At 39.9% G+C, this 12,342-nt stretch overlaps 2 protein-coding genes across 2 annotated transcripts; both read right to left on the reverse strand.

Annotated features, from left to right (window-relative positions):
* Nucleotides 1-2,691: 2,691 nt before the first annotated feature.
* Nucleotides 2,692-4,259, reverse strand: LOC141690755 (uncharacterized). Its single transcript, XM_074495529.1, has 3 exons — nt 3,966-4,259; nt 3,210-3,662; nt 2,692-3,060 (listed from the first exon to the last, which is right to left on the reverse strand). The coding sequence occupies exons 1-3, from the start codon at nt 4,257-4,259 to the stop codon at nt 2,692-2,694; spliced, it is 1,116 nt and encodes a 371-aa protein (XP_074351630.1).
* Nucleotides 4,260-5,189: 930 nt separating this feature from the next.
* Nucleotides 5,190-6,569, reverse strand: LOC141690756 (uncharacterized). The gene has a single exon (XM_074495530.1). The coding sequence runs from the start codon at nt 6,567-6,569 to the stop codon at nt 5,190-5,192; it is 1,380 nt and encodes a 459-aa protein (XP_074351631.1).
* Nucleotides 6,570-12,342: the final 5,773 nt, after the last annotated feature.

Consider the following 12,342-nt stretch of genomic DNA (forward strand, 5'->3'; position numbering starts at 1 on the left):
CACCAGAGGCTGTTTGTGTTCAAGGCGGCCCTTAACTCCGGGCTAAGGTTCCCTCTACATCCCTTCATTCCGAGGCTTCTAGCCGAACTCAAGATCCATCTGTGCCAGCTCTACCCTAACGGGTGGTATTTCATCATCCAATTCATAGTGAGATGCCATGACTTAGGCATCCCTTTGAGTGTAACAATGTTCCGTAGTATCTTCATGATGAAGGCGTCTCCTATGACTAGGCCTGGTTGGGTAATGATTCAACACCGAGCCCACGTTCCTCAAATGGTGAACACCAGTTTCCTCAATGACTCAAACCACAACTGGAACAAGAAGTTTATGGTCGTTAAGTGGAAGGATGGAGACTAGGGTGTATACTTCAGACGTGATTTTAGTAGCCTAGTCGATAGCTCCCACTTCATTCTCAACCTTTCTGATGCTAAGCTTCACGCCCGAGATCTTCTTATTGACGATGATGGAAGGACCCCTTATTAGGAGTTCGTGACGGAAGTCAAGCTTGTTGAGGCTGGCATTAGCTGCCTCTCCATAGAGGGTATTTATCCTTGTTTTCCCTTACTTAGTACAAGTTTATTCTTACATTTATTTCTTTTCTTCTTATTTCAGCTGCTAAGGCTCTTGACGCTAAAGCCAAGCCGAGCGATGCTGTTACGGGGATGATGGCTAGAGATGCCATCAAGAAGGTCAGCCATATCCCTAAGGTCCCTGCCTTCCTCGAGGCGTCAGGATCCGGCCTTAAGAGGATCAATGATTTTGACGGGAGTGCTAGGACCCCTTTCGAGCCCGGTTGGGGTATTTCTTCCAACAACTCCGTTTTCGGCAACCCGGCCCTTGCTATTGAGTGGTCTAAAAATTGCATTACTCCTCCCGACCTCTTATCCGTCTCCTCTGGTGAGAAACTCCTCGAGGCTGAGATGCTGGGGGCTCATGCCCTCTATCAGGTGTGTTTCTACTTATGCAAATTTTTGCTTAAGTTCTCTTTTTCCTAGAACTTGGAAAATACTATAGGAATCACTCCTTGGGGGCTCGGCCCTTTATTCTCGAACTCATATTTTCTTTGTAAGGCCAATGCTTATTTCGCTTCGTCCTCTATTCAAGCTATCAAAATGAGAAGTGACTACAATGTATTGCAGGCTTCCAATTAAGCAGATGACAATCTCCTCAAGGGAGTGGGAATCTAGGGCCCATGAGGTGGAGGGCAAGCTCACCATTATGGAGAAGAAATATGCTAACTCGGAAGAGAAGAGGAAGATGGAATGGAAAGACCTTGAGGCTTCCTACCATAGATCCACTAGGTTCACCACAATGATGGATGAGCACGATGACGAGATGTGCCCCATTAATATGGCAATAGGTTGGAATAGGGGAGTCAAAGATGCTCAAGGTGTATGGCCGGATGTAGTTGATCCAAACCTTCTATCTTGCCCCTGGAAGATGCCTGTTATGGACCTATCTGAGCAACCTTCCGGATCGGTGCCCTCGACTCCTCGTATGAGGTCCCAGTCAAGCTCCAGCCACTCGGGTTTCGGTTCCGGCTCCAAAGGCAAGGCCCCTTCGGGTAGTCCCAAGTCCAAGACAGCCCTTCGAGGGAAGATGAGGGAGCCAATTCTAGGGAGCAGCGGTTCTTCTTCTGAGGAAGGGTCAGATGGAGAGGGGGAGGATTCCTCTGATGAGTGAAGGAAGTGGCCTTGCATGGCTTTGAGTGCCATATATGGCTTTTGATTTTTAGACCTTATTTATTTAAACTTTTATCGGTTTGTAACCTATCAGTCCTTCAGGACTTCGACTTATGATCCTTCGGGATCTTTATTTATGCAATTTGTTTGGTCTTATTTCATACTTGTCATTTATTTTCGGTATTTGGTACTTCGGGACTTGCATTCTTTAGATGCTCGTACTTAAATAAATTGGTAGACAAGATGATATAAATAAACTTGCATAAATAGAAAATATCTTTAAGAAACGGGTTCCGCCCTTACATAAGATGGTTTCGTCGACCTTATTTGTAAAACTAATGCTAAGTACTAGGAACATGTAGTGAATGTCCTAAACATAATAAACCTTCAGGTTCGAAGCATGCCAAGTGTGAGGCACTTTATCACCATTCAGGGTCTCTAACTTGTAGGATCCTCGTCCCAGTGTCTTTCTGACCTTATAGGGTCCTTCCCAGTTGAGGGCTAGCTTTCCTCTCTCCCCTACTCCTGATGCCTCAATCTTCCTCAGAACCAAATCTCCCTGTTGAAAGAACCTTTCTTTAACCCGTCTATTGTAATAGAGGGAGGCTCTTCGTTGATGCTCTGCATTGCGGGCGTTGGCTTCATCCCAGACCTCGTCTATGAGATCAAGAGCGAGCCTCATGCCTTCTTCGTTTGTCTCTAGCTCGTAAGCTTCGATCCTTGGGGATCCATGAGTGATTTCAAGGGACACCACTGCCTCGGCTCCGTAAGCCAGCATGAATGGGGTCGCTTCAGTTGCCACTTTGCAGGTGGTTCGATATGCTCATAGCATAGGCAGCAGCTCATCCACCCAAGTGTTTCTCGAGCATTCAACCCTCTTCTTAAGTCCATCAAGGATGATTCTGTTAGCAACCTCCGCTTTCCCGTTTTCCTGAGGATGTGCAATGGAGGTGAAGCGAAGTTCTATCCTGTTATCGTCGCATTACTCTCTGAACTCAGCATTATCAAATTATTTCCCATTATCCGTGACAAGGATGCGTGGGATTCCATATCGACATATCACATTCTCCCAGAAGAATTGGGTAATTTGCTTGGTGGTTATCTTGGCTAGTGCCTTAGCCTCAATCCACTTTGTAAAGTAGTCTATGGCTACCACAATGAACTTCTCTGTCCCGATGCCATATGAAATGGTCCAAGTATGTCCATCCCCCACATTGCAAAAGGGATGGGTGTGCTGATTGACGTAAGCCTCTCTGGGGGATGTCGTACTATCGGAGGATGCCTTTGGCATCTGTCGCATCTCTTCACATAAGCCTTTGCATCGGCTAGCATAGTTGGCCAGTAGAACCCCAACCGAGTTATCTTGTGAGCGAGGGCCCTGCCCCCCAAGTGTTGTCCACAAATCCCTTCATGGGCTTCTTTAAGTGCCTCCTCTGCTTCAAGAGGTCTTAAGCACGTCAAGTACGGAATAACAAAGGACCTTTTGTAAAGAAGGCCTTTAATCAACGAGTATCTTAACGCTCTAACCGACAGCTTGCGTGCCTCTTTGGCATCGTCGGGGAGCCACCCAGTTTCTAAGTGGGTCTTGATCGGGTCTATCCAACAGCTTGCCATGCCAACCAGTGCTATCAGATCTATGACATGAATAGTAGGGGTCTTCAAGATCTGGAAGTAAATACTTCTCGGATAGTTCTCAATTTCAGACGAGGCGAACTGAGACAAGGCATCCGTCGTAGTGTTCTCCTCTCTCGAAACATGTTCTGCATACCATTCATCGAACCGAGTCAGTATTCCCTTTACGACTCTCAGGTACCTGGCCATAGTTTCATTTTTGGCCTCAAACTCACTTTTAACTTGAGCAAGTACAAGTCTTGAGTCTCCGCAGACATTCAGGTTTTTGGCCCTCACAGCTCTAGCCAAGCCTAAAGCAGCTATCAATGCTTCATATTCTGCTTCATTGTTCATAGTCGGAAAGTCCAACTTCAAAGTATATTCAATCATAAACCCATCAGGGCTTTGCAAGACTAGGCCTGCACCACTAGACTTTGTTTTGGACGCTCCGTCAAAATGGAGAACCCAATACACTTTTAAGGTTGTTTCTTCACCCTTCTCCTTCACTCCTCCCTATGGGGTTACTATCTCTTACCCCCCGACTCCTTGGTCGTTAATGGTGCATTCGACCACGAAGTCTGCTAAGGCCTGAGCCTAGATGGTCGTTTGAGGATTGTACTTGATATCAAATTCTCCTAACTCAATCGCCCACTTGATGAGCCTTCCACTGGCCTTCGGGCTATGAAGAATGTTCCTCAAGGGTTGGTCCGTTAGGACTTCGATCTTATGAGCCTGGAAGTATGGTCTCAACTTCCTCGAGGTTGTGATGAGAGCAAACACGAACTTCTCCGTGGTAGAGTAATTCAACTCTGCTCCGTGGAGCACCTTGCTTACATAGTATATAGGCTTCTCGAGCTTCTGCTCTTCCTTCATGAGGACTGCACTCACGGCTTGTTCAGATACCGCGAGGTACAAATAAAGAATGTCCTCCGGACTTGGTTTAGCCAACAACGGGGCTTCAGTCATGTACTTCTTCAGCTGTTCAAAGGCCTCTTGGCTCTCAGTTGTCCATTCAAAGTCCTTCACCTTCTTAAGGGTTTTGAAAAAGGGCAGACATTTGTCTCCAGACTTGGAGATGAACCTCCTAGAGCTGCGATTCTTCCTATCAGCTTCTGAACATCCTTGATGGAGCGTGGTGGCTCCATGTCTAGGATGGATTTGATCTTGTCGAGGTTGACCTCTATCCCTCTCTTAGAGACCATGTGACCCAAAAATTTTCCAGACCCAACAACAAAAGCACACTTGGCTGGGTTTAACATCATCTTATGGTGCCTTAGCACTTCAAATGCCTCTCTGAGCTGACTAATATGATCGGCCTTGCTTAGGCTTTTGACTAACATGTCATCGACATAGACCTCCATGGTCTTCCCAATTAGATGGGAAAATATCTTGTTTACCAATCTTTGGTAAGTAGCTCCTGTATTCTTAAGTCCAAAAGCCATAACAAGATAACAGAATACACCAAAGTCGGTTATGAAAGATACCTTGGGGGTGTCATTCTTATGCATTCTGATCAGATTGTAACCGCTGAATCCATCCATGAAGCTTAGCATCTCGTGTCCAGCAGTAGCATCGATCAGGGTATCAATCCTTGGTAGGGGGTAACAGTCCTTGGGACAAGCATCATTCAAGTCAGTGAAGTCAATGCACATCCTCCACTTTCCATTGGTTTTCTTGACCATTACGGGGTTAGCCAACCATTCAGGGAATTGCACTTCCTCAATAAACCTAGCTTCTAAAAGTTTCTCGACCTCCTGCTTAATGGCTTCCAGCCTATCAGGGGCATAAGTTCTCTTCTTTTGCTTTACAGCCTTCCGAGTTGGATCAACGTTCAACCTATGAGTTATAAGGTTTGGGTCAATCCCAGGCATATCAGCTGCTGTCCAAGCAAATACATCATTGTTTTCCTGGAGGAAAGTTGTCATTCGGCCCTTCAAGGGCTTGTCCAGAGATGCCCCCATATACGTGACCTTCTCCGGGTCTAAGAGGTCTAAAGGAATTGGGATCAAGTCCTCGACTGGCTTCCCTCGCCAGTTCGTCATTTTCTCGAACATCCATGTCTTCTATGGGGAGGACTTGTCCCCCTGTTCCATCGGGCCTAAGTGCTGCAACATAGCAACTGCGGGCCATCTTCTGATCTCCCCTTGCTTCTCCAACACCATTTCTAGTTGGGAACTTCAGTACCATATGGTAGGTTGAGGGCACAGATTTAAAAGCATGGATCCCTGTTCTACCCATGATAGCATTGTAAGTAGAGGTTGCCTTGATAAACTGAAAGTTCAACATCTGCGTGGCCTCCCTGGGCTCTTCCCTGAATGTGTCATGGAATAGAATGTCCACGGAAGCTCCATTGTCCACTAGGAACCTCATAACAGGACAATTTCCAATTATTGGAATGATAACCAGAGGATCATCCTGAGGAAATTTCAAACCTTCAAGGTCTGGGTCACCAAATTCAAGCATCATCTCTGACTTAGAACGCTTAGATGGCTCTCCAACTATGCTCATCACTTCTCTTGCATAAGCTTTTCGGGAGTTCCTTGTAGTACCAGCTGCTGTAGGTCCTCCTGATATCATATTGATTACTGGCCCTCGGGGCTGTGGGTTGCGATCTCTGTCGTTACCCCTTCGATCGTCATCTCTTCGATCATTATCTCTCTTTTGGCCTCCGGCCTCTTCACCCTTGGTGAAACGTTCAAACTTTCCCCTTCGTATCAGATACTCAATCTCATCCTTAAGTTGCCTATAATCATCGGTATCATGACCGACATCTTTGTGAAATCTGCGGTACCGACTCTTGTCTCTTTTCTCGGGGTCTCCCCTTAGCGGCTTCGGCCATTTGAAGTCCTTATCCTTTTCAATTTCCATAAGGATTTGGCTCCTCGGAGTATTCAACCTTGCATATTCAGCGAACCTTGGTTGCTGATTCTTCTTAGAGGAGGAGGAGTCAGAGTTCTTGCCAATTCGTGGATACTTGTCCTTGGCATCGTACTCCTGATCCGTCTTCCGCTTCTTGTTCCCAGTAGGCTCATTATTCACAACTATCTTCTTCATACTCTCCTCCACCTTAATATATTTTCTGGCTCTATACTGTTGTTGCAGCATACTTTCAGGAGGGCGCTTAGCCAAAGACATCTTGAAGAACTCGTCTCTAGTCCCTTGCTGAAGGGCTATCATAGCTACTTTATCATCAAGATCAAGGACCTTCAAAGCCTCCTTCATAAATTGATTCAGATACTCTCTCAGGGACTCCTTTGCTCCTTGGACTATACCCATGAGAGATGCTGCCACTTATGAACTGCTTAATAAAAGCTTGACTCAAGTCCTTAAAGGATCCAATGGAATTTGGGGGCAGACGGTTGTACCACCTTTGAGCCATTCCCGATAGGGTTTGAGGGAAGGCCCGACACTTAATAGCGTCGTTCACGGGTTGTAGCAACAGGGCGTTAGAGAACGTCCTAACATGATTAGCGGGTTCTCCAGTACCATCGTATGCTTTGATGATGGGCATCTTGAACTTCCTTGATATATGAGCATTCATTATCTCATCAGTGAATGGTGGATTTGGATCATCAGGATCACCTAGGGGCATAAGATCACTTGGATCAGCCCTTGGGCAGCTGCCTTTCTTGGTATTGGACCATCCAGGTCTATGATTGGAGGAGAATTTCTCTGCCTTGGAGCGAGTGGGGGTCTTGGAGCCAGATGTGTCTCCAGGTCTCGCTTCAGCCTTTGGATCTCTTCTTCATGAGCCCTGATCCTCTCTTGAACATCTTGGGGATTCATCCCTTGAATGCTCCTGGAGCGTTGTTCAGTGTCAGCCATCAGCTCCTTGCCAGCACGCCTCTTTCTTGGAGCAACATCGTCATCCGATGACTCTGAGTCTCTCTAAGTATAAGGCCCAGAGAATTCTTGATCCTCCGGAATAGGAGCCAAGCCACGTATGTATTGGGGCGTCCGCCCTTGTGTTTTACTCTTATCAGAGTGTCCACTTCCTCCAATTTCGGGGTATATAGGCATCCCGTAAGGGGGGTTAGTAGTCATAACTGTCAAGTACACATACCCAAGGGGTTGAGAGTTCATAGGTGCATGCAGCTGCTGAAGTTGGGGATTCGTCCCTTGAGGAGTCGGGGGATACGTCCCTTGTGGCTGAGCCTCAATTGCCCCTACTAGGGTTCCTCCTTTGGTGGAGGCATAAGTTGGGTGCGGTGGTATGTCCACCACTGATGCGATTGTTCACGATGGGACATGAGTGCCTGTCCCACTAGTGTTTCTGCTCCGTGTGTTCATCATGATTGTTGTAAGTTTCCCACAGAAGGTGCCAAATGTTGTGGAATAAAAACCTGAGTAATTTAGTATTTAATGCTAGGGTTGGTGAGATTTGAGCTTTAATGGTTGCTCTTGCGTTCGGGACTATCGATCCTTGCAAGATGCCTACTTATCTCTGTGTTGTAGGGAATCAAGCCAAAAACGTAGTTCTAGATTGAGGGGTAGAGCCTTTTATATAGAGGTGAGTCTAGGGTTGATTTCTGTTGGGAGACTTAGTGGACAAGTCTCCAATTTAGATGGTAATTAGGAGTCCTTTTGAGGAAGGAGATCCAGATACTTCTATGTAGGACTTTGAGTCTGTTTGGAACACATGTCTCTGCTCTTCCAGCCGTATTGGGCCTAGTCCGTGAACAACTCAGGTTCGTGGACTTGGACGACCTCTACTGGTGGGCCTTGGTTGTTTTGGTCGTCATAGGCCTGTTACGAAGCTTTGGACCAGATAGGTCTGCTATGAAGCTTGGACCAGACAGGTCTGCTATGAAGCTTGGACCAGAAAGGTCTGCTATGAAGCTTGGACTAGACAGATCTGTATTGGACTTTTCGGACAAGAAGCCCAAGTGTAATTAATGCGACATTTAATGTGTCTTTAGGATGTATTTTCTATCCATATCAACTACCTACTTGTCTACTATGACTACTATATACTCCCTCTGTCCCTCTCGATTGTTATCGTTTCTAAATGAGTGTCCGACACGCATTTTAAGATGAATAGAAAGTATATTTCTATAACGTTTTTTTTTTAAATTTTCTTTTTCTGAATAAAAGTTTAAACATTCTATTTTTATTCAGAAAAAGAAAATTTTAAAAAAATGTTATAGAATTATACTTTATATTCATCTTCAAATGTGTGACGCACACTCTCTCAGAAACGATAACAATTGGGTTGGACTGAGGGAGTATAAATTTATGTTATGAGCTGCTAATATAATTTAGTAGCCTTCCTGATCGTCATCAAACACAAATTCATCAATATTAATTATTAACTGTTAATTATTATTTTCAAAAAACTTCAATTTTTCTTTAAAAATATATATTTTTTTGAATTTCTAACTTTGACCGATTCGACCGATTTTTGACCCGAATCGACTGATTTTTCCCGAACTGCCCGACTTTTGACCGATTATTTAAAAAACTATACTTTGACCAGATTAACGATTAATCGAGACGAAATCCATCCGAACTCCGATTAATCGGCCGATTAATCAGTTAATTGGCCGATTATTAGAACACCGGTAATATGTGAGGATTGTTTAATACTAAAACATTTTTATTTAACTTTAAAATATAAATATTGGATTATTTGTGGAGTCAATTATAGTAAACTGAATTTAAATATGGGTTCAAATACAATATATTAACAGATATATATATATATATATATATATAGGGGTGAGCAACGGGTCAGAACCGAACCGAATCGAACCGGAACCGAAAGAACCGAGAACCAAAATAGGAATATTTTAAGAACCGGACCGGACCCGTTTATATGTAAGAACCGAACCGTAAAATTCGGTTTGGTTCGGTTCTGAACCGAAAGAACCGAATTTATATTTTTATATCATATTTATTTATTTTGCATATTATTTTGTATTCTAACATTTTAAATTTTGACTAGTTTTGATTATGTATTAACGGTAACTTAGTTAAAGAAGATTTTTATTAGTGGCAGATCATTTTGAATTCGATTACTTTCTAATATTTAAGAAGAAAAATATTTATAAAAATATTCAAAACTTCATAAATATTTAAAGAAACGAGTAAGACAATAAAAATCATATTTTTCTTAAAATTTATTAAAATATTATAAATAAGAAAACATAATACGTAATATATACATATTTATATATATATATTTGTATTTATTCTTTTATATACGGTTCGGTTCGGTTCTTACGGTTCTAGTATGTTAAGAACCGAACCGAACCAAGAACCGAAATTTCTAGAAAAACAAGAACCGAACCGGACCCGAATTAGTTAAGAACCGAACCGGAATCGCAATTTTTGATCGATTCGATTCGGTTCTTGGTTCCGAACCGGGAAATGCTCACTCCTTTATATATACACACAATATATTAACATACAAACACACAATATATTAACATATAAATATATATATATATATATGAGTAAAGTTTTATGGAGTCCATTTTTTAATTGGAGTCCTCGGAGTTCATCTATGTTCTACAAATAAATTATCTTCTAAAATGTGTTATCTTGTAAAACATGTTTCACAAATATCATTACTTCAATAAAATCATGCAAATCTCATGTATTTACAAGTACAATATGTATGTTCTGCAACATGAACATTTATGTTCAACAAACTAAGCATGTTTTGTAGAATAATATATTTTGCAACGTTCTACTTGTAAAATCTATGCAATCTGCAAGATTTTCAATAAAATTGTGATATTTGTAGAATATCATTCGAAAAATAATACGTTTTGTAACAATTTAAGCTATATTTTACTTGCAGAACATATATGAACTCCAAGGACTCCAATAAAATAGGGGCTCCACAGAACCTAACTAACTATATATATATATATATATCACGACTATAAAAAGTTTATGTATTTTAGTTGAATTCGAATCATAATATCACCCGACTTTTTAAAAAAAATACTTGAAATGCTTCAGCTTAATTTGAATTTGAAATATGATCCATTTTTTAAAAAATATTCATAATTTGGCTATGTAAACCGTTCAAGGTTTAATTAATTTAAATTATGAGTTCGACAAAGACATCTGATCAATAAGACGGAATGCTTGTAATGTATTATAATAAAACGTGTTTAAATTTTTGTATAAGTTTAAATTCAACAACCAATATGTATCAAATTTACTAAATTGACCAAGATGGTTTATTATTTATTGGACTTGACATAATACAAGTCGTCACAAAATCTATTAATCACCCAGACTTTTAAGATGTGTGCTTCCCGGAAAAAGTTATGAATCCAATTAATTTCGATGTGGTCTCTAATCTATCTGATCAGATAAAAGACTCGGGTAGAAAATATATAAATATTATTATTTAATTAGTATATGAAAAAGGTAGAAATAATTAACAAATAAAAGTCGACAATGATTAGATAACGTTGTATTAATCCTAATAATAATAATCCTAATAATAAAGAGAAATCCATGTTTGACCCATATCAACACGTCTAGCACTATAATATATTCTAAAATACATAAATCTCATTGGACATACCTATACAATGAATGAATATCAACCCTGCACTGACAGTGTAATACGAGATTACTGGAGTTTGACGGAGATATTCTCGATTCCAAATACAAAAAGTTCATTTACCTTACACCCATAAATATCGGATTTATACAAATTAAAATTAGTATCGACATATCTTTAAGTCAAAGATCACATATATCTAAAATATCTATTATAATCAGAATAATCAAAGACTTAAATAAACTATAAACACATAATATTTCATCACTCAATGGTTTAAAAAATTATTGAATATAATTTATTTTGAGTGATATTTTTCGTACAATTCAAATAAATTATAAAGTATTACCCATTTTATTTTAAAAAAAAAATTCGCGCAAACTGAAATTTAAAAATCATAACCCTCTGCATTATGAATTATTGCTAGAAATTGACCTGTGTCTCACATGAGCTGATATACGAGTTACATTTTACTGGTGACCGGAGCAAATCTAGAATTCGACATATCCGAATATGATAAACTAGTTTACAATTCTCTGTAATGTAAGAGATTTAATTAAGAGAAAAATTAAACTTAAAATTTAAAATGGAACAAATATTATTTAACTCAGCTTATCTTAATTTTAATTTTTTTTAAAAAAATGTTAATTTATTTTTGTTAATATTGACTAAAATGGTTGGTTCAAATAATGTAAAGGAATAGTCCGCAATAATATTGTCAAATTGAAAAAAAAATAATAGTTTTTTTAATTTGTTGAATTTGTAAGATGATGTGTTCCGTTGAAGTTTATTAATAATATTTAAAATACTATTTTATTATTATTTTTAGTCATGCAAATAATGTACTCCGTCGTAGTTGCTTTGACCAAATCTCGAAAAAAAATACCTCATTCCCAAATACTAGTTTAATTTCACTTTTACAGATATCATAAGGTTCATGAATTCATAGTTCCGTTAATTATTTTTTATTAGTTTTAAATTTAAATTTAGTACCTAAAAGAATTCAAAAAATAAACGGAATTTTTAAAATATATCATGTTTAATTTCAAACTTATTTTCAAAAAAGGCAAAAATTGCAAATGAGTTTATAGAGGAGGTTGGTCGAAATTAAATACGAGATTGTAAATATTGCATTTCATGTAGCAACATATTTTTGAAAATATTTTATGCAATTTGAATATTTTTGAAAAACCCCCAAAAATAAATAATGGAACTATGTTGTCACTGTTTTAAATGAAAAAGTCAAATTGGGGAATGAAATTGAGTCATATAACTATAAAAGATCGCTGATAAAAAAAACTATAAAAAATCGGTACCATTACCGTTATGCCTGAACAAAATTCGTTCGACTTTGTAAGTTAGACCGGACTGGATCTATTTGTCCATGATCCGGATCGAACTCATTAATCCTCGATCCTTTAAAAAATCCAATTTTTGGTTCCGTTAGATCGAATACCTGAAAAAATCGGGTGCAGTCTTGGATTTTTGTATATAATTATTTTAACTTTATTTATATATTAAAAG

This window comes from Apium graveolens, chromosome 10, assembly GCF_009905375.1.
Source record: "Apium graveolens cultivar Ventura chromosome 10, ASM990537v1, whole genome shotgun sequence".
NCBI lineage: Eukaryota > Viridiplantae > Streptophyta > Magnoliopsida > Apiales > Apiaceae > Apium > Apium graveolens.

What these genes read in the sequence shown, in the direction of transcription:
- LOC141690756 (XM_074495530.1), bottom strand. Translation starts at nt 6,569, where the DNA reads ATGGGTATAGTCCAAGGAGCAAAGGAGTCCCTGAGAGAGTATCTGAAT.
- LOC141690755 (XM_074495529.1), bottom strand. Translation starts at nt 4,259, where the DNA reads ATGACTGAAGCCCCGTTGTTGGCTAAACCAAGTCCGGAGGACATTCTT. An exon ending in ACATTCTTCATAGCCCGAAG is followed by an intron (nt 3,663 to 3,965) that starts GCCAGTGGAAGG and finishes TATACTTTGAAG; the next exon opens with TTGGACTTTCCGACTATGAA. An exon ending in AAGAGGCACGCAAGCTGTCG is followed by an intron (nt 3,061 to 3,209) that starts GTTAGAGCGTTA and finishes CTTGGGGGGCAG; the next exon opens with GGCCCTCGCTCACAAGATAA.